This window comes from Bombus pascuorum, chromosome 1 (genome assembly GCF_905332965.1).
Source record: "Bombus pascuorum chromosome 1, iyBomPasc1.1, whole genome shotgun sequence".
Taxonomy (NCBI): Eukaryota; Metazoa; Arthropoda; class Insecta; order Hymenoptera; family Apidae; genus Bombus; species Bombus pascuorum.
Window position 1 is genome coordinate 14,719,325 of NC_083488.1, and position 23,268 is coordinate 14,742,592.

General features: G+C 32.2%; 2 protein-coding genes across 10 annotated transcripts in view; both read right to left on the minus strand.

The window, feature by feature from the left end:
• The window catches only part of LOC132905553 (TGF-beta receptor type-1), a 68,359-nt gene extending 51,893 nt beyond the window's left edge, over positions 1-16,466 (minus strand). For 5 of the 7 annotated variants that reach the window (XM_060956993.1, XM_060956963.1, XM_060956952.1 and 2 more), the window contains exon 1: positions 15,290-16,465. In XM_060956993.1, coding sequence (XP_060812976.1) covers positions 15,290-15,374 — 85 coding nt within the window. In that variant the 5' untranslated portion in view covers positions 15,375-16,465. Of the gene's footprint in view, positions 1-15,289 lie in introns of all 7 variants that reach the window. The other 2 variants (XM_060956973.1, XM_060957014.1) reach the window with 2 other exon arrangements.
• Positions 16,467-16,997: 531 nt separating this feature from the next.
• LOC132905566 (UDP-glucose 6-dehydrogenase) lies at positions 16,998-23,045 on the minus strand. 3 transcript variants are annotated; one of them, XM_060957027.1, is made up of 6 exons: positions 22,758-23,045; positions 21,163-21,645; positions 19,511-19,708; positions 18,804-19,250; positions 18,563-18,718; positions 16,998-18,493 (listed from the first exon to the last, which is right to left on the minus strand). In XM_060957027.1, exons 2-6 carry the CDS (start codon positions 21,622-21,624, stop codon positions 18,317-18,319), a joined length of 1,440 nt encoding a protein of 479 aa, XP_060813010.1. In that variant the 5' UTR covers positions 21,625-21,645; positions 22,758-23,045; the 3' UTR covers positions 16,998-18,316. The 3 variants fall into 3 exon arrangements, with proteins under 3 accessions (XP_060813010.1, XP_060813021.1, XP_060813030.1); XM_060957038.1 differs by having other exon boundaries at positions 21,163-21,461; positions 22,758-23,044; XM_060957047.1 differs by lacking the exon at positions 22,758-23,045 and having other exon boundaries at positions 21,163-21,461; positions 21,535-21,635.
• Positions 23,046-23,268: the final 223 nt, after the last annotated feature.

The following is a 23,268-nucleotide window of genomic DNA, read 5'->3' on the forward strand; positions in this document are numbered from 1 at the left end:
TCGTTCGGTAATTTAAAATTTTTATTATATAATTTAATATTCGTTTATGAAGAATTTCAATTTTTATCAATTGAATCATATGATAATTTCTGATACATTAACAGAGATAAAAATGAACGAAATTCCCCATTTCGTATCATATCCGTCATATCCTAATCTAAACTACAAGAATGAAAAGAGGAGTCAAAACGAGGCTATCGAGAAATTTAGTCGATTCGCGGAAATATATAATCACGTGTACAATATTTTTCCGTGGATCAACAGAACACATGATTTCGGAGAGGTGGTACGACCTGACGAAACAAGTTTAATTCAAGTCATTAGTGCACGCCCACAGCGAATGGTCTCGCGGACCGAGACCACCTCTTTCGCCGCAGCGGACACAGATCGTAGAGTCCCACGAAACTCGAGGAAATAATATATACCACCTGTATGAGATTCACAACATGCCGAGCCCCATACAACGTTTTTTGCGCGCCCACGAGATCCGTTATGGACTATGGACCCTTCCTATGGCCAGAGCGATTCGTATGGAACCACCTCTGTAAATTCAAACCTCGTGCGGATCTGTTTTAGTATAGTATGGTCTAGCGAAGAATTTTTAATCCTCTCATCGAGGAACCACGAAAGGTATTTTAGAAAGAACGAGAAAGAGGGAGAGAGAGTGAAAGACAGAGACAGAGAGAAAAAGAGAGTATCAACTCGTTCCTTTGAAGATGTGGGAAAAATGTGGTAATATACGTGGTGCGGGTGAAGTCAGGGAGATTCTTGGATTCAAAATTTTATTTAACTGCTCTTTATTGTCTGCACCTATTTACGGCAATAATTACATTTATTTTATATATGCCTGACATACATTACAATTAAAAATGAGATTTGGCTTCATTACATTAAACTGATTAAACGACAAGCGCTATAGAATATTTTATTATAGATATCTTGTTATCCAGAATTATGAATATAAATGAACATTTATTCGAAAAAGATTACAGTTCTAACAGTTTCTTTTATGAAGAAACTCAATTATCTAACCCAAATATCAAAGAAAGAAAATTTGTCATTTACTGGTATATATAAGTTGTACAATATATATACTCCTGAATAGATGAGCTACTACAAAAATAAATTATACTTTTTTTCTCTCTCCCTGTCTTTACGTATAAACGTATAAACACATTGCGTCACAAGCACATGTATAATATAATCATATCCATACATGAACCTAACGCCAAGATAAAATGTATCACAAATATTTTTATGAATATCTCGAAAAATAGAAAGGACGTTACAGCAGTTATATGTTAGGAAGACGTTGCTCAAAATGTTAATCTTCATACATGATTACATAATAATAAACAATACATGATTTGCATAATAACTAATTGGAAAAATATCTTTGTTTCTCCGATCAAAGTTTCATCTCCACTAGTTACTGTAGATCACAGTGTTAGAAAAATCGGAAGCTTTTTTCACATTTTCTTTTACAAATTAATCTCACTAGCAAACACGTGTACCGTCCGAAAGAACAAGAATACAATACTTTATTCTCGATTCGACTATTTTCATTTTCAAGAAAATTGATAAAATGTCGTCTGGAGGCAGCGTCGACGCAAAAGTAAAGCAATCAGCCTTATACTTATGCTAGCTCAAATTTTTGTTTTGGGTTGTTCTCAGGTCTACATGTTCCCTTTATTGTATTATCTTTGTTTCAATGTAGAGAAATACCCATTCTATCATAAATACAGTTTTTCATATTATTTCTTAAATTAGATATAATAGCGAAATAATACTTTGGAACAATATTTAGAGCAAGTAGAACAATCCAGAACAACTTTCAATTTACATGTTCAAAAAATTCCAAAAGGAGGGCCAGATCAAAAATTCACTCCTTTAGGATAGTTTCTGAAACTTTTCGAGATAAATCATTATTTATTTGGAAAAATAATAATAAATGTACTTTTAAATTTGTAATGAACATCTTCAATCTACTCTTATCCTCTGATGTTATCAGGCAACCATATAGAGTTGATGAATATTGATGAAAACAACAGTTGATATTAATTAATATAAATAATAGAATAGAGCTGTTATAGATGGAGAAATTTTCTCCTGCTGCACTTTTCAAATTCCTTGAAGCGCACTCAGAAAACAGAAATGCCTTTCTCTTAAACATTTACCTAAATCTAAACAATGAAAAAAGACGACAGCGGTTATACTTTATAGATAAAACGCAAGGCGTGTACGATACATCCGGAGGTGCCGTTCCCAGAACTCTTGACGTGTTGTGGTTTCCATATGTATACGATAAATTTTTCAATCCCTACCACAAAAATTTTCAGATTTTTCATGATATATAAGGAGCTGAATAAATCACACTCCTCGAACAGAACAGAGAGAACGTCATGAAAAGTATCATCGTGCTACTTCGCGTCACGTTTTTAACAGTCAGTATAGTCGTATAGTGAGATCGGGCTAAAATTCCCTTCCGATCAATCGTCGGATTTCCCCGTCAGAATTTGCGAATCAGTTTAAATTTAGTCTGATATCAGTTTGAAACTACTCTTAATTTTAAATCTTAAGACATTGCCAATGCGTCAAAACCGTGCGACTAAACTTTAAGATACATTACATTATGCTCGTTTATCCGCGACACATACATACTTGTAACAATGTTTTGTTTTATATATAACAGATATAGTTGTGTTCTCTACAGTTTTCTACAACTATAACATAATTGAACTTATCTACAAGATACGACATTACTGCTCGAGTCAATTCTTATTAATCTAGATACGAAGTTTTTACTAACATTCCCTGCGATTCTCTGATTTCGCGTCAGATTCATTCGCGCGTCTCAATCCAAAAGAGAATCTTTCTAATCCAGTGTCTCCCCGATTCCGTATCGAGTTAAATAGTTTGCTTGCGCTGCCTGTCTCAATGATTCGCCAATTTCGCATCGCGTTCGTTCACGCAATTCCAACTTTCAACCTCTTGCGGCTGACTCGCTGACCTCGCGCCAGGTTCGTCTATATACATACCTGATAGTGCTAATGCTAACACACCGCAACCGTATTCCCTCAGCCCCAAAATACTCTCGCCGGTCTCTCGCGCTGCCGAAGCCCCGGCTCGTAACTCGTAACGGACCAATAATTACACATTAAATGAACATTGATTCTGCAAGACACCCGAGTTAGCTTATAATTGACAATCCTTTACACTCGGAGTGCCAATTACGCTGCTACCAATCTTTTTCCCTTTTATACGAACCTTTTAAATATATCGAATTTGCAAAATTATTATGCATGAGTTTTAAATTCAAAAATATTTGTATTCTTCTCAAATCCTTACGTAATCGATTCATAGGAATATTATAAGTATTAAATTTAGGAATAAATAAGACATTAAGAATATGTCGTATGCGTGTATATGAAAATGATAGGATGACGAAGACTCCTTGATTTTTTCAATAAGAAATTCATAAGGTAATTTATTTTAGAACGAAATTTATCGATATTTTAGCTTTCCAAATATAAATCACAGATTTAGTAAGTGTTGTAAACAATCAAATGTATACCTAACATTATAAATTATAACAATCGATAATCTTAAAATAATCATAAAAATGGAAAAAATACATATTTAATCGTGAAATCAAAAAGAAGGTCAATTTTCATAATTTGAAATTAATCTAGTACATATATTGAGTTTTGAAAACTGTAAGAATGATATATGGGGTTTACATGAAAGCATATAATAAATGACATTTCCTACTTTTTTATACGAAAGCGGTATTAAAATTCAATACGTTGTCGAACAACCCCGCGTTAGCAAAGTTGTCTTTTTATATATTTGGTTTTGGTTGCAAATATATATTCCTTCTTACTTTTCAAAATTATAAACATATTTTCATACTCGTACTATTAAAATACTGAGTATATTAAAATATTGCTTGTCTTAATAATTATGCTAAATGTACATATATTTGGTTTCCATAAAATTTCATCAACTAATCAACTAGTTTTGAAAGATTTACTCTAGACTTCCTCCTTAGACTTAACAGAATGTTTCCGTTTCCAATTGTCGTATTAAAATCCTTCTGTTTAATCCTAAAATGACGTTAGAATCAAAAAATCAGCAAAAATGTAGTTATCGTGTTTTTCTTCCATAATCTTCGCGTAAAATAAATTATATAATTACTCTTTTGAAAAAAATGTAAAAATAATATGCCTTATCATGATCTTCTGTAGATTTCAATTGTTTCCAGAGTTAGATTATCAGCCAAACGAACGATATCGATTCGAAGATTAAGATGACATTGTTTTACACACGCGGCATTGTTCAACGTACTACGTAGAGCAGACTTGAGTAGAGTACAGATCAAACTAAGACAAACGTTACGGTGAACTTTCCTCACGAACGGGCTTTCGTGGAGAGGAAGACCGATTATACTACGCAAACTCGCCACAACAAGAGCAACTACATATAATCGAGTTGAACGGCAAACTGGTAACAAACCACCAACGAAACGAGAGTTTCGTCCGTACGTGGCGATATTAAACACGAACATTTAACGCCGTTCTGCATAATTGTGCGTAGCATCCAACACCAACTCCTCGTGCATATAAGACGCTATCAAAATAGAGCATGTATATATTCCACTTTAGGGTGTTATACCTAAGTTTATTTTCTGAGGAATTTCTTGCAAATATATCATTAAAATTAATGTACAAAATACAGTGGCAATTCTTATTAGTTATATGAAATAATTCAGTGCTTAACAGGAAAATACGATAGTAATAATTATACCTTTGGCTGGAGCTAAGTTTCTTTTTATTTTTAGCAATTTTATATTTAAAAAAATATTTGTTCTTGATTCCATTTAAAATCAAAAGATCGATAATAATGTACTTATATCTATCTACTGCAATCATTAACTATACAAATCCATTTTGAACTTATTAAATATAGGGTGAGTCAATGACAAAATAAGAAGTATGTATATAGTATGTACTACTATCGTATGTAGTACTATCATAAAATTTAAAATAACTTGTTACCTATTGGTTGGTTTATTTTATCGAAAAACGTCTTAAATAAATTGTTGCATTTCAAAGGACTCATCGAAGGAATGCAATTTCATTTTTTTATATAATTATATTTTCTGAGATATCAAGGAGACCTTGAGTTTTTTAAATGGCAGCGTATATTTTTTATAACATTGATCGACCCAGCTGGAGATTCTCTACAAAAAGGTATGAACGTATTTAACGCAGACTATTACTTTAGTAGATATTTTACCATTAATTTGTCAAATTTAATGTATAAAAGACAAAGGCAACGTAAACATAAGAATACCGCTACGTGTTTCGTGGGGTGTACGATTACGTAAGGATGTTCGGCTACTGATTTTACACAATTTATTAACACCGAAATGAAACAACAACCAAGAATAAAAAAAATTGCGTTTTCGACTTTGTTTTTCAGTTATTGACAATTGAAAATATCCCTGCACACGAGCAAACGTCCTTAGATGAACGAAAGATCAGCCTAAGCGAGGAGCGATCCTCCGAACAACACATGAGCGGCAGCTTACCTCGTACAAGTTGTAGAAAAAAAGATCATGGTATTCAGAGACATAAACAACTCCGCGCGATGTTTTGCAAAAGAAATGGTAGATTGAACATTAAACCTGCTTACTCGTGAATATCGATAAGAACATATCGAAAACTTCACAAGTAGAGAGGATTAATGTTTCCTCTAATCCCTTACCTCCGCGAGTGTCTACAGCAAAATCACACACGTACCGCGATTGCTCCGGCCGTGCATGTCCACAAAAAATACAACAAATTACAATAAATGTTCGATGTGTCATCCATTCTTTTGCAAACACAGAACCTGAGTCTTCTCTTAAAATTTTTCCGTATTGCATCTTTATGTGTCCCCAGTAGTAAAAGTCGAGGGGATTTAAATCTGGGGACTGAACAGGCCAAAGCACAGGTTGTTTACGTCTCCGAATACCATGATCTTCTTCTGTACAACTTGTACGAGGTAAGCTGCCGCTCATATGCCGCTCGAAGTGAGGATCGCTCCTTGCTTAGACTGACCTCCTTTCGTTCGTATAAGCAGTTTTGCTCGCGTGCAGGGATATTTTTAATTGTCAATAATTAAAAAATAAAGCCGAAAACGCAATTCTTTTTATTCTCGATCTTCGTTTTATTTCGGCGTCAAGAATCACCAGTACATCAACAATCATCGAGTACATCACTACCGCACATTCCTAAATAAGTAGGTATGTTCATAACGTATTGTGCTTGGTGCCAAACCGCGGCAGCATCGCATCGCCCATCTGCGACAATCGCACAATTGCACAACAGTCGCAACTGCGATGTCGCGTCACTCGTCTGGCATCGACCGTAATATAAAATTGCATCTTGTGAGAACTTAGTATCGGTCACTTCCGTACGATAACGAAATTTCTGTATTCCCTCTTTATAATCATGTAAGATAAAAGATAGTGAACATTTTATCGTTTGTTTTCAGTAAGCTTGGTTTATTAATTTTTTTATTATTTTCATGCTTAAAATTATTAAAACGGAAGACTGCTTCTAGTACAAACGCGTACGGCGCGGCGAACGCACATAGAACATCCCAAGTCACGGCTTTTGTTCTGATCGTAACACTGTAGGACAGGACTAGTACAGCATAATATTTCTTTGCGGCTATTCTTTTCTACCACATTTCTATCACTTTTCTTACAACTTTTAATTGTAATTTTAATTCTACCTCTGTGTTATAAGTTGCTCGTATGCTTTTAATCTTTTTTCGTAGCGTTTTCATCATTCTTCACTTTTCGTTAATCTACATTTAAAATGTGTGTCTACATATTTTATTTCATAGACATGGACATGGATGCTTTTCGTATTCGTATAAGAACGATACAACGTCGAAACGTCTTTCTTAACCTCTATCTAACTACTTCTCCGTTCGCTTCGTAGTTCTTCGTTCGCTTTACTGCACAAGAACGAGTATTGTCGCAATAATAAAACACTCTGGTTTTCACCAAGTTTCATGCGTAACATTAACTTAAAATGTCACTAGAAAATAAAGCCTACTTTGATTTCGTAACAGTAATGTTGCGACAGCAAGTCCAATGTCACAACAATGCGACATCTAGTTTTCATGACAACAAAAGTCGTAACATTTAGTATCATAACCGTAAAAGTCACGATTTACTATCACGTGAAAACGTACCTTAAACAGCCAGTGTATAGTGTATATATTTATACATATAGCCAATAAATTCAACTATGTACTTAAAGTGCATACGTATATATTAAGACCAGATGAAAAGAAATGATCATAATATATAAGCCTTGGATGAATAAATACTATGTACATTTAAAATTTTTCTTTATTCTTCCCTTTGGAGTTTAAAAATTATTTAGAAAAATTATCCAAGACAATGTTTTCGTTAAAATATTGCTCAAAAATTGATTGGAAAAATAGACAACTCGTAGATGAGAGATCGACAGAATAGGAAGAGTGTAACAAATATTCATATTTTAATAAATAACAACAATTTTTCTTGCTAGTAATAAAACAAATAAATTATAAACAAATTCTGCTTATTTGTTTCAAGTAACAAGACGAATTATGACACTTGACTAAACTCTAAAGTCTAAGCTTCTTCGTCTGTGCCTCGCTTAATTAACTCATACAAAACCCATTTGTCCATTTCCCTTACTTTTCCAATTTAAGTCAAATGACGAATAATAGTAGAATGACTTACATTTATTTCGAACGCTATTTCTCCTGTTATTTCTCCATTTCTCGTGTCATTATCAATCTTTTAAAATATTATCTATTGTGTATAGATGTCAATGACCTTTCTCCTGATTCATTTTCTATTCAAAAACTTCTGTTTTGACTTTCGCGTGCCAACGTTATGAATTACATCAAATATAATTTTCAATAATCTTTGCAATATTTTCTTCAAATTTCAACTCGTATAAGGAAATCACACGAATAGATATTCTGATTATTGATGACCAATGCCAAATTTATTATAAATCTTAACATTAAATGTACGTGATTCATAAAACATTTCTTTTTTTTTACTTGGTTGATAATTGAGATATTTAGAAACCATACTGATCAACTCCATAAACTGAAAACTTTAAAATCACAAATATTTTCTCATATTTACTTGGAATCTACGTTTGCTTATGTTAAACAAATAATGTAAGTAACTCAGTTGTAGTTTTTTGAGTTTTAACAGTAATTATATACCCAGTGCTCTCTTGTACAATAATCTACCAACTAGTGACATTAGTAAATTGATAACTTATAGGTTGTAGATCGTAGAATTTTACGTCGAATAGAAGCATCAGATAATTTGTAAAATTTAATTTTGCTCATTACCATTTTTTTTTTACTGTTAAACAAGAAAATTTATTAGTGTCAGTTTCTAAACTTCACTAATAATATCACTTTAATATTAATTTTAATTTTAATTTAATTAATTAATTTAATATTACTTTAATATACTTTAATATTGTAAAAAAGATTCAGGCAACACATAAAATTGAAAAATTGTCGAAATTTACGAAAGGTGACGCGTCTCCTAATTTTCGAAGGACTGTACTATTTGAAATATCATTTTAAGAGATTTGAAATTTGAATCGAATCGAGACTTCTATATATATATATATATATATATATATATATATAGAAAGATCTTTGGCATATATATATATATATATATATATATATATATATGCCAAAGATCTTTCTGACCAAATATATATTTATTTCAATGTATATATCTAACTTATACATTAATAAAATTCTTCTTCTGTTCGCAGTACGTATTGTATTGTATTTTATAAAATGCTATATACTGTACACGTTACATCGCGATAGATTTCTATTTCTCGAAATTCTTTATTTTTATTTCTATCAAGATTTTTTATCCTAACGATGCAATGTAGTAAAATTGCACTTTGGTTGAAAACTTGTAGCACTATATAATATCTGATAATACGCAAACAAATCATCAAATCAATCAATCGATCAAATATTTCTTTGAACTTAAAATAACTAAAACAAAACGTCTAAATATGACTGAAAGCGACATTTATTATGCAGGAAGCTCACAGTAGAGCAAAGAAAAATATGCGAACAGAGAAAGAATGAGAGAGAACACAGAAAAGGAATATGTCGTAATCTCGCCATAAGTTAACATTAACATGGAATACAAGGCAGGTAGCTAGCTAAGACATTGATCGAGCAATTTCTTCACGATATACTCTATCAATTAAATACTTCCCAGAAATTATCTCTAAAGGAATTGTTAAGTGACCAATAACCCTGTAACGTGACCGTTCACTATGTAATTTATCCGATAGCGCAGATTCGTGATTGGTCGCGTAGCGATCGCGCGATTCGTATTTAGACCTAATTTACGATTCAACAATACGGTTGCGTAGAATGTATTCTCGAGAGAATTTTGCATTCTAAAGGCCGGATTCATGCGTGAATGTGTGTGCATGTGTATACGTGTGTGTGTGTGTGTGTGTGTGTGTGCGTGCGTGCGTGCGTGTGTCCGTCCGTCCGTGCGTGTGGGTGTGTGTGTGTGTGTAATATATATATGCAAAACAAACGACTCTTTTACATAGTAATGTGTTACTTGATTGGAATGATGTTCGTATAATAACCAATCAGCTGATTCACTTCTTTCATCATCTTTTTTCTCTTTTCGTATATCCTTCTTTTTATACATACATATTTCTTCATCCACCTTTATACGATTACGCAATTATCGTGGGAAATAATGAAAAATGTTCATACATCGAAACTTATTCCACGTGTACATTATAAGTAGAGAATGATAAAGATAAATCATGATGTTTTCTGTTGATCGATGAAAGAATATAGTGGCGAGTATTGTACATGTACGTAAATAAGGGAATGATCGTAAATTCAAAAGATTTTCTATTGTGAAACGTTTTATTTCTATAATATAGAATTTGAAAATACATATCTTATACTTCGAAGTATTATAAATTCAGAAAGGCTTGCAAATAAAGCTACAAATATGAAATATGTTTTAATATAAATCGGGAAATGGTTATTGTATTGTAATTCATCTCTGACCGTATTATGAAAAGTTTTAGTTTTATAATATAGGATTTGAAAATGTATTTCTTATAATTTGAAGTATTATAAATGTAATCATCTTTCAAATTCTTATTATAAGTAATAATTATAAAATAAATTAAATTTGATATAAGAACTTTTCCTATTTATGTATGTACATATATGCCATTGTACACTACTGCTCACACATATGTAGGCACCTGTTTATTTTTGGTAGGATATAATTTACAAAATTAAGAATAGAAAGGCCCAGAACAATTTTATCTCTTATTCGAGTTATCGAACTGTAAATAATCAAAAATTTCTGAATAGTTTCGTTGTTTGGAAAGAGTTTTCATGATTCTCAGCTTGTTTAATACTTAGTACATAAGATAAGAGAAGAATCTTCCAAATACGTAGCGAGACTGTTATGATTAATTCTAGCAATAATTAACCACTTAATACTTTGAGGAATCGTGTATTTAATTTTAATATAGCATTAATAATGTTTTAAATGGAAAATTTAAATTTAGTACGATATAAGGTAATTTGTTGATTCCATAAAAATCTTGTTATCTTTTCAATATTTACTAATAATAAGTATCTTAAGATCGCTTAATCATTAGTTTCCCATTAATTCATATATTTAGCAACATTCATATACATGTACTATTAATACAAATCGACAGTATCCACATACAATACTCATGAGCAATATATCCGTTCCTCTTATATCAAAACCATAAATATGCGATTCGATGGATTATAAAAATTCATAAGTGAACGTAAAATAATCAAATGATTCTGGAAATCATGAATCGAGTTTAAAGTATAACCATAATCTAAAAACAAAAGAAGAGGACATTTAGTTCTGCTTTCCTTTTTTACTGAAATAGTGGAAATTCGCACATTCATGCTATCGATCATGTATTGGTATAAGGAGTTCCATATAATATCTTTCATGTTTTATGATTCTAAGCAAGTTAATTTTTACACGAAGAACGTTTATATAGAATCTCAAATTTTTCCTAGTATACAATAGAATAGTTTTTTTAACTTGTTTAGCACGAACGAAAGTCGATAATCGAGTGAATGAAAGTTATTCACAACGGATGGATCTCTGGTGAAAGTTATGTACCAGTACCACTGAGTACACAATAGCTTCGCGTTCCAGATGTTTTAAAAATTTTTTAATTACTTTGAACTGCGTAACGTTAGAGATATTTAGAGCGTTATATTATTTTTCGAATGAATATATTTCATATACTTTTACTATATTTCTTTTGTAAATGAAATTTCATTATATCACTTAACGCAACATAAAGTAATAATAAAAACACTTAATAATTTAACATTAAATAAAAAAAATTTAAAGAACGTAACTAATGTAAATAGAGAGTAGAAATATAATATTAATACAACCTATGCAAATGAAATAGACAATAATAAGAAGAAGAACATAATTTAGTTTTAAAGGATGATTAAAAAGACATTACAGTAAATTATATACTTATAAAACTATATCATAGAATAAAATAAATCTTTATTCATTATTCTTATCGTATTAATATACTTTTAATAAAAGAGAGTATTCTAAGAAAAAACATAAATGGCAAAATTTAATCTAAAACACATTGAAGAATCGAAACATGTAAAAAGGGTCATATACAATATTTGTCATAATTCAATCCATTTTGAAATAGAGTGTGTGTATGTTTATTTCTACACGCTGTTTATGTTGCTTTTATAATGTGCGTATGATGAATATTCCATTTCGAAATATGCTATTTAATCGAAATAAAATAATTTTTAACGATAATATTTCCCTTAATTAAATCGTCATTTCAAGATTCAGGACCATTTCAAAGTCATAGTAAAATAGGTCGTTGAACTCGTCTTAACATCGACTACAACGGTACAAAGTAAAAAATACGTAGTGTTATTTTATATGTAATATCAATGTCAAGATGACCATAACTTCTTCTCAAAAAACAATTTTTTTTTTCATTTCTTAGCCGATTTCATCCAAAATTTCTAGCCGATTAAAAGCTGATTAACTTTTATTCGAAACGTGTATCTTCATCAAATTATCGGAAGTACCTGAAAATCATGGCGGTATGACGTTACATGGTACAACCTGTAGATTCTATCAAAACTTGTACAACGCTTTAATTTTAATCAAAAATAAAATAAAAATAAAGCACGTTACGTTGTAATATTCTGTAAAATTCTATTATATGCAATAAATTCAGTAAAATACGATATCAATATATAATTCTGTTAGATTAAATATAAATTTTATAACACTTTATAATACAATCTTGTTCTATTCCATAAGAAAACGTAATAAATCCTATATTATATTGGGCAATTATATTATACACAGAAAAACATACATGTATAATTATACTATAAAAATAAGTAAAGGTAAAATAAGTAAAGCTGAGTATCTACATAAAATTTTAGTATACATATTCAATAAACACAAATTTATCAGAAATACAGAAACACTACAGAACCACCACACAGATATGTATTCACATAGATGCTAGATATTTCACTGTCAATGTACGTAAATAAAAGTTCTGAATTTAATAAATATATGCATTAGTTTTATCTAAAAAAGTCAGAAAACGTATCAGCTTGCAAAACCTCCCAATTTCAAAGTTCAAATGTCGCAATTTTAAAGTATCACATTGCAAAATAAAAATTACTATTTATCAAATTGACATAGTGAATTGATACAATTATATACAGTGAAAATTATCAAATAAAAAGTGCAGAGTCTCTTAACTTCAAATATTACGCCGATGCGATTCAAATTATTTGCAAAGTTACCGATGAAAATATCGGAACGAAGTGTCCTGAAATATATATTCTTGTGTTGTGAGAGGCAGCAATTTCTTCGAGACGAGTGTGAGTGGTATCGAAGGAAGGTCAACAAGACACCGAAAGAGGCAAAAATAAAATGAGATTGATCGTAAAGTATCTTAATTAACTATCAACGAAACGTGGCGCTAAAAGGCCGTGCTCTGACTATAAGGATGTGTTTATAATAATAATAAATTCACAGCATACGTAGACTGATAAGTGGAGGTAGCACGACGAAGCGAGCGACGTTGGAAAATCAATCATTTGCATACACATTGCACGCACAATTTACACGAATGATTACGTATCTCGCGAAGACGATTGGATTTCAAAATCACGAGATACCGCTTATCGACATCTTCGTTATGAAAATAACTACCATGTAATAAAAGTAATTACTGTACCGCGATTTTGAAACCAAGTTTCCATCTTGGGAAGGTTTCTACATAACAAAAATAGCGAATATTTTTTCTTGTACGTGTAATTCAAATATTTAACGATTTAACTATAAGATACGAATTAATTTATTAATTTGCAAAGGCTTTTAATCTTTTCAATAAATTTTTCATTTAGTTAATACATGTATATTTATCAGTGAATTCCTTAATTTTTTAGTTTGAATTAAGTTTAGTTTCAGCTGTCGTTATTTATATTGGGCTTTAACATGAAATATGTTATTGAGAATATGTAAGAATTTATACATATGTAGGTATATAATAATTTAGGTCTCTTTTACCGCCTTTTTAAAGAATTATCTACATAAAAAGTACGATTATATACGATATATGTATTATATTTACACAAATTTGGTTAAAATCAAGCATTTTTAATATACTATCATACTTTTAGTGTATTGTATTGTCAATTGTGTTTTATATCTTCCACGATGAAATTAGATAGATTCGGGTTCTTCAATAATTCTTTTATACTTAAATTTCATTCTATTTCACTTTTACAACCTCTAATACATTACATCACAAAATTTAATGCTACAATTCGATAGTTTACATTGTTTAAATTATAACAATAACAAATGTTTATAAAATTATTATTTTAACATTTCGAGAAACATTGTTACAATTTGTTCAGTTTCAATACGTCTACATTGCATTTTATCAATATTTTCAACTATACTGATCTTTAGTTAAATTATATCGTACTACACATAACATAGTATTATTTCTGTTTATATTCTAATTTATCATTTAAGTAACTAATTTATCGGTTCGACTATCTGATTCAGATTGAAAAAAATATTTTTTCAAAGACATAAAAATGATGTAACAATTACAAATAATGAATGTAAAAATCAAGGTACACTGTGTATCTAACATAACAAGCAATATTATTTATAGAATGACTGTGAATATTATTCAGATTTTCTTTGTGTTTTTACGTAAACATATACAATACATTATACCTGAAGCCTGAATGAAATAGGTTAGTAATAATTTTATAACAAAATACTACTTTATAGTGGCAAAAAAGGAGTTATCACATAAATTGTGCGTGAAACAGGGAGTTCATATTCATACAGTTTGCGCTGATGAAACATATACCCTTCCGCATACTCGACGAGCCTCGGTACAACAAGATTAATTCGGCCCTTCTGTATTCGCGCATGATGCCGCGTTGCTTATGGCTTACGCAACGTTACGTAGTCCGGAAAGTAAAAAAAAAAGAAAAGGAAAAGAGGGGAAGAGCAGGAAGAACGGTCGGGCAGAAGTCGGAAAGAAGAGAAGAATGAAAAACAGGTAGAAACGGATGCACGAATGAAATGAGGGAGGAAGAGATCGACTCGAGAAAGGATCATACAAAGGATATATATACTACGTATGTACAATGACTGGAAAAAGTATCGAAACATGCCCTTATATTCAAGTGAAGCCTTTTTTTATCAAGTTCTATAATTTTTCATTAAATGTTTGTTCTTCAAAAAGTTGTCAAATGACAAACATTCTACTCCACTTTTTGCCAGTGTCTTATTTCAACAAGTTTATTTATTGAATATGGTATAAGCTATAAACAATAGTAATAAAATTTTAAAAATACTGAAAATACTAAAAATACTGTCTGTAACATCATCATCATTTTTCTGTATATTTAAATTTGCGGAATGATTTATATGATATGAAAATTAATATATCTGTACCTAAGTAATTAGTATGTATATTCTGTACTAGTTTTTGTAACCACTGTAAAAGAAAGAAGCAACGAGAAATAGGAAGACAGAACGACTGAGAGAGAAACTAAACTGACGGGCAATGGAAGCATTACATACCGTCCACAAGGCATGACGTGTGGAATAAACAGAGGAGCGCCAGAGCGAGAAAGCTCGCTATGCCGCCGTCGCACGCGCCTCTCATCTTCCCTCGAGTTTTCCTTGTGATCGTTGGTAGTGGAGGTGGTGGTGGTGGTTGTGGTGGTGATGATGGTGATGGTGATGGTGATGGTGATGGTGATGGTGATAGTGATAGCGATAGCGATAGTGATAGTGACAGTGATAGTGATAGTGATGGTGGCGGTCGTCGTTGTCGTCGTCGTCGTCGTCGTTGCTGTTGTCCTCGTCGTTGTTCTCGTCGTCCACGGCCTCGCTATCCTCTCGCGAAAAAACAAATTTTCGCGAAAGCAGCCGCAGCTCAATGGCGACGACAGCAAACGGCGACACGAGGATCGCGGTCGACGTAGCCACGGCGGTATCTTGATACCCAGAATATCATCTTCTTGTCGACGTGGGGCTAAGGCCAAGTTCCCCGTCGACGGAACACTTGTCACCGTTGATCGCCTCTCGCTCTCATACGAGCACACACGCGTACACAAACTGAATGCACAGTGGTTCTTCGTTACTCGGCTCTCGTGTTATTTTTCCTTCGTTCTTCCTCACGTCTCACTCTCATCTCGTAACTCGTGGTGTTCGCGCTAACAAGGTCCCTCCTTTTTTTTTCTTAACCTCTCCCACTCTTTCTCTCTCTTATGTTTTTCGTTCACCGCGCCGATGATCGAACACCAACTCCACACACTTTACACCGCGAACAATCGACAATAAAACAAAAGGTTACTTTTTTTTCGTAATGTGTTCAAGCGCTTCACGCCAAGAACCTCGTTGCCTCTCATCGTCTACATCGCGCAAGGCAAGCCGCCATTTTCCTACTGTACTGATAGGCCCGGCCTATTATCCCTGTTGGCCAACAGAGAGAGAGAAGCTTGCACCGACAAAGAAAAAACCAACAACGAACGTAATGATTCACCGACAATTCGATGAATGGTTCGATCTCGCGCGAATCACGCGACACCAACTCTTTGACATCATCGTCCGGCTTGTAAACGTAACCTCCAGACAACTGTCACGCGGACCACTTACGAATTTTCACGGCGAGACTGAGACACACAACGACTCGTGCTGTTGCTACTGCTTACTGCTGCCGCTACTGCTGCTGCCTCTGCTTCTGCAACCAGTAGTTCGTTCAGCGGCGCCATCGCTCTTCCAAATCAGGGCCGTAAATATCAACATCGACATCACCGCGAATTTCAAGGATTTTTGTTAATTACTCTTATCACTTCATTCAGAATTTCGTATATCGGTTACGGAATTAATTTGATGATAAATTATCAATTTGCAAAAAATTAACAAATTTAATGATATCATTCATTCAACGATATTCTAGTTATTATATTTATACTCTATAATTTTACGTAGCAATAACACTTTGAAACCTATGCATTTCTTACATAAAAATTGAATATATATGATGATGATGATGATGATGATGATACCAATAATAATTTTTGCATTAAAGAAAAATTTTTTATTTTTTCCAAATTAAATTTTTCTTTTTATTGTCCTTCATTTCAGGGAACAGAATACTGAAATATTTGTTTGAAAATAGTGTACAGTATTTCGCTTAAGGAATGTTAATGGAATATATATGTATATATATACTAAGTGTATTAATAATGTATTAATGTAAACAATCAATAAGGACACTGAATTAGAAAACTTTCTATTAACATTTATTTATAAATCTCGTGTATATATCCACAAAAGTAAAGTATTATGTTGCTTGGAATAAATCAATATTAAATTATTTGTTTATACCAGTTTCCTATAATTACGTACAATGGAAATAGTTCTTGTAAAATTATCATGAATATTTTAACTTGCTAATCTTCTAAGACTTTGTTTTTTATAAATGGTATGCATATTATACATTATACAAAACATTTTGATATCAAACATATATCAAATATATTTGACATTTAATATAATATACCAAATATAACATTGATATTATTGCTTACTTTTTTCATTCCTTCCTAATGTTACTACCACAAAAGAATATAATATTTTGAAACTAATATTTTTTCTACAATAAAGCAAAGAACAACTTTTATAACAATTTCATTATAACATTAAAAGTAGTAGTACCATTAAGAACGAATTATTTACACTTGTAAAAATATCTAATAAGAGCGTAATATCTAAAATTAAATGGAAAACTATAGGAAAAGTTTTCCAAAAATGCAATAAATGAATATGGAAGTATGAAAAAATAGAATTACAATAATTCTCCACATAATAGAAAATACTAATACATCTTTTTAAGTTAAAATATTGGTAAGTATTGTACTGTATCCTATAATGTCATAGTGTATCGCAATAAGTAATGTAATTAGTATCAAAAACTTCATACCTCCGTGCTCGCTCGCGCAATATTTGTTTTATATGCATAACATATATTGCACGAAAAGTAAAGGAATATTCTTTGTTTGTTTCTTTTAAAATAGGATCTTTCGCTATAGATCGCATAAATGCCCACTTGTAAAAAGAATAAAGCTACAGTATTTATCATCATAATTGTAATAATTGCAGATATCTACATATCAAATTATGTAAAAAGTATATATAAATGTTTGATACAACTGACGTTGTTCACTACTACAAACAGTTACAATAAGTGATATATATTAGGTACATACTTGTTCTCAAAAAGGCGCATTTGCTTCCAACATTTATAATCTTAAATCTAAGCTCCATTAAAAATGCTCGATCTTTCAAAATTTTGTAAATCTACATTTTTTGCAAATTTGGAAAAATTGTAAGCTAATTTACTATTTCACAGAATCTGTAAAAGAGGAAAATGCTTTAAATAAAAGCAAATACTACTTTCTATGTCAAAATTATTCCATGGAGGGTATAAAATCTAGCACATTTCGGAATTTACAAGATTCTAAACCCACTCGCGTAATAATTAAAATATTTATGAAATTAAATGAATTCGGTTTCATATGACAACCTGCGTATATTTATTTATATTTGAGGTTGACTTCCCCATGCTCTTGAAAGTACGGTCCTCGTAATTCTTTTGCCAATAGTCTGTACGATAAAACCTATCTTTTGTAACCTATCGTGATCCAAAATTTTTCTTCCATCGAAAATATATGCAGGTTTCATCATGTTAATATAAATTCGTTTATAATCCAGTTCCTAAAACAAATAATAAATCATAAAATAATCGTAAAACTATTTTTTTAAATAATTACAATTGTTACTTACTACAAACTCATCCCATTCGGTACACAGTACTATAGCGTGTGTATCTTTCGTAACACTATAAGCGTCTTTGTAAATACTGATCCTGCTTTTTACGTATTCTGGATCATTAGTTACACTCGGATGTGTCAAATCCTCGATAATTTGACTCTCCTCGACCTTTATAAGAGAAAAAAGATACAAAACGCTTAGTAACTAGTCAAATGTACATATTACAGATTACATTCTCATCGATGAGAATTACCTTGGGATCATATATATGAAGCATAGCACCCTCATCGAGTAGGGTCTTAGCAACATGAATGGCCGGTGACTCACGCGTGTCGCCAGTATTTTTCTTGAAGGCAAAGCCTAGCATAGAAATACTTTTGTCCGTGACGGTATTGAACAGAGACTCGATTACTTTTGCGGAGAACCTAGATTTCTGGTATTCGTTCATGTCTATGACTTGTTGCCAATAGGCCGCCACCTCCGGTAAGTTTAGACATTCGCAGATATACACCAAATTAAGAATATCTTTTTGAAAGCACGAACCACCAAATCCGACTGATGCGTGGAGGAACTTCGATCCTATTCGAGAGTCAAGGCCAACAGCCCGTGCCACCTCAGACACGTCCGCGCCAGTCGCTTCACATACCGCTGACAAGGAATTTATGCTTGATATGCGTTGCGCTAAAAAGGCATTGGCGGCCTAAAATCACAATTAATTCAAATAATTACATAATGATTTTACGTATAAGCTCGACTACGTGCCGTAGCAACATGATATTTCAAATGTAAAACATGACGACGTAGCGTTGTCATTTATTTGACAAATAATGTTTTCTTTCCGTCTTTAATATTATCAATGTATACATTGCGTTGAAATTAGTTAATTTCGTTCATTAGCATTTCGCAAACAGCAACGGTATCGTTTCACCAATAAACCAATATTTTATTTTCTGCTTTTACCAGCTTAGATAACTCCGAACTCCAGGTGTTCGTAGTTAAAATATTCTTCCTTGGAATCCAATGCTCGTAAACTTTGCATAATTCCTCGATGGCCGCCTGCCCTTCCGGTGAGTCCTCACCTCCGATTAAAACGCGATCTGCATTCACCAAATCCTCAATTGCGGTTCCCTCCGCCAAGAACTCCGGGTTTGATAAGATCTGAAGAAGAGATTACACCTTTCCTGTTACTCTCGTCTTGCACGATTGCGATGAAACTAAGAACACGTGACAAATAATAGAAAGGCTGATTAGCTGAGAAAATAAAAAGGTCACGAACGATACGTGGCGAATGAAAAGCAGTTCGAATAGAAATTCTTGTACACTTGAGCAGATACGAAGTCATCAAGTATTAAACCAGGTAATTCCAAAGCCCGACAGTTAATATGTATATTGATCATAGACGTAAGCAAGAATCAGGAATATTATTCACTGCATATCATCGAACGATTATTTCAAAATATTGTTGAAATGATAAATTGAACAGCTGTGGAATTAAATATTTATATAGGGTCGTACACAGCTGATAATTATCGATACGCTATTCGGAATAATTAAAGAAGCAGTTATTTGACTTTCTCGTTTGCAATAATATTTACTTTTAATCGTGACTCAATTTCGAAATTTATCCCTCATTATGTTTCTGAAATTTTAAACTAGCAAGTATATTTTAAATATTTTAAAAGATATTTAAATTGCATTAGCATAACCCATAAACAGAAAGGAAAAGAGATTAATCCACATGCACTAAAAGTTGTATCTGGCGAGCAGCGAGCCTAAAAATAGCTTCAAAGGATACAGTAAAATACTCTATTACAAGCAACAAGCGACTATTCTAAACTTCCTTTGCTCTTATTTTACTTCGATACTCAATCCAATAAACTACATATCTATCTGCTCAATCTTGGCTTCTGAGTACTTTTACACAACGGAGTACAGGAAGCCAGCCACGTGGCAATCGACCACCCATCACTCTCTAGATTCTACACGACTCTAAAATCTAGAGAGAGAGCAACGAAAGGGAACAAAGAAATTCCAAGAAAAGGATTTATACTTCGATCAAAATAATTAGTATTTTACAACTGTCTTGCACGATAATTTACCAACTAACAATATTCTGCTAAATTTGCAAGTCGTAGGTTATGGATTTCTCCTTTATAATTTCACGGTCTTAAAATATAGGATAATAAGACTCTTTGTAATTTATGGAATTAATAAAATCTCGTTTGATTTATCACCGAAATTGTTAGGGTTATACAAGGAAATGTATTAATAATTTGCAACTCATGCAGATGTTTATATAAGAAAATATATAAAATACTTGAAATAAAGTATTCATTATAATATTTAAAGGACAAAAGAAATCTCTATTTAGATTCCACTTTTTTAAATGCTTAAAGATAGAAATTTGCATAAACATCCCCAGTTTACTTAAAACTTGTAAAATTTCACTAATATTAGTTTCGTTAAGAGTCTAGAACGCGAAATTAAACCATTTTTTACTTCTCCCATAAGCTTTCCTTACATAAAATTGTCTATTACGTAGTAAAAATATTCGATCAAGATTTCGCCAACATGGTTGATGCAGTCGTAAATTTTCGTAACGGAAATGTTACCTGATACGATACTCCTGGTTTATGATTGGCACGCAAAATATTCATGATACTCTCCGCTGCTCTGACTGGGACTGTGCTCTTTTCCACAACGATTTTGTCCCCGGTCGCAATTTCCGCGATCATTCTGGCTGCGTTCTCGACGTACTTCAAATCGGCTGCCCTTCCTTTCCCATTGCCAAATGTTTTTGTTGGCGTGTTGACCGAGATAAAAATTAAATCAGCCTCCTGGATCGCGGTCTCGATGTCCGTAGAAAAGAATAAATTTTTGCCGCGACATTTACGCACAACCTCATCGAGACCTGGTTCATAGATCGGAAGCTTTTCTGAGTTCCATTGTGCAATTCTTTCTTTACTCTTGTCCACTACAGTCACCTGAATCTCTGGGCACTTCAAGGCTATCACGCTACACGTCGGTCCACCTACATATCCAGCACCGATACCGCAAATCTTTCTGATAGTCATATCGATCGATTTATATTGAACCTATCAATCATTTAACTATTGCTAGTTATCTTCTTCGAAGAAAAATAATTTGTATAGTATAAAATATAATAGATTAATATATATATTGCAATAATCATTAACTATCGCTAAATATAATGACTACAAAAGGCATTGCACATATCTTTATTTCTAATGAAGCAATTTTCTATCAGATTCTGCATTTTACTTTTACAGTATCAAATTTTGGAAGTCATATGAGAGTAATATATATTACTAACTAATACGAAATTTGATACTAATTAATTATGTAATAAGTATGTACTATAATAAAAATAATGATGTGCAAATACTTTTTGTGGCCACTTAAGTATATTTACGTTTCATAGGTTCATAAAGTTTTTAGGGAATGATATCAAATTTTTATTTCGTAATGTTTATTTCATATGTATATTTACTGGAAAAAATATTATTATTATTATAGTTATTTAGTGCTAACTGACACTAAGAATTATAGCTGCAATAAACTGTATTTACAATTACAAAGTAATTTATTATCGGCTAACATTTTTACACCGACATTTGCAGACACCGAGGTCTTCTAAATTGAGAAGTATGTTGATAATATTAATCTGTAGTTAAATAAATCGAAATCAACCGAGATGTTTTTTTCCGCGACATGCTTCTCTTAATAAACTGAAAATTGAAAGATTCTATCGGAATATATATATGTTTCGTTGATGTTTTAGTGAAACGTAAATTTGATTGTTGTACGAGTTACAAAATTTGTATAATAATATAACAAAAAAATTAATTTTAACATTTAGTTGCATTCCTTTCTCGCAGACTATCCTCAACGGTAATTTAAGTACACATATTCATATTTTCACCAATCCAAGTAAAGTGTGGTTTTCAATGAAAAATGTTGCATACTGCTATAATTTAATGTGGATTTGATAGAATTAACATTAAAGATGTATTTAACATGTTTTTGTCAGTAATCGCGAGTAGAATTCTACATGACGCTTCAGCATACGATGCAAGTAGTAACCATAAAATCTATTGCTAGCTTTAAACAGATAGAATAGAAATCTTCAGTAATAATGTTTAAGATAATATAAAGTGGTTACACTTAATGTATATATTAACATTACCTGTAATGATCCAAAAAGTACACCCAAATAGAAAATGTGAGATTTCTCAGAATCGACAGTTGCAAGGAAGGAAATGTCACGATAAGTCGGAAACTAACACTAATCATCCAAGTTACGTACTGTCACGAACACACTAATAAACGAAAGTTTTTCGAATACCAAATATCAGCTTTCATGACAGATGAGTATCTCAGACGGATTGTCGACACATTATGAACTTAGCACATCATAGCCGCTACGCGTTCTCCTTCAGAAAACAGTCCAGAGTGGAGGCGCGAAGATCGCACGCGCGAACCGTCGTTGCCGTCGTTGTCGTTGTTGCCACATTTTTGTCCCTAGTGAATTCATGCATGAGTCCTTTGAACAGGTTTAATTCGTTGTCGCATCTTTCAGATATATAAACATATTTTGGAAAGAAAACTTGTTCTCAAACTGTATCTTAGGCATAATGTTAATTGTTACGTTTATGTTTCATTGATATAATACGTTCTAAATCAATATGCATATAATT

Coding starts and splice junctions, on each gene's coding strand:
- LOC132905566 (XM_060957027.1), bottom strand. CDS start 21,624: ATGACTATCAGAAAGATTTGCGGTATCGGTGCTGGATATGTAGGTGGA. Junction 18,719..18,803: donor TTCATATATATGATCCCAAG/GTAATTCTCATC, acceptor TCTCTTATAAAG/GTCGAGGAGAGTCAAATTAT. Junction 18,494..18,562: donor CCGAATGGGATGAGTTTGTA/GTAAGTAACAAT, acceptor TATTTGTTTTAG/GAACTGGATTATAAACGAAT.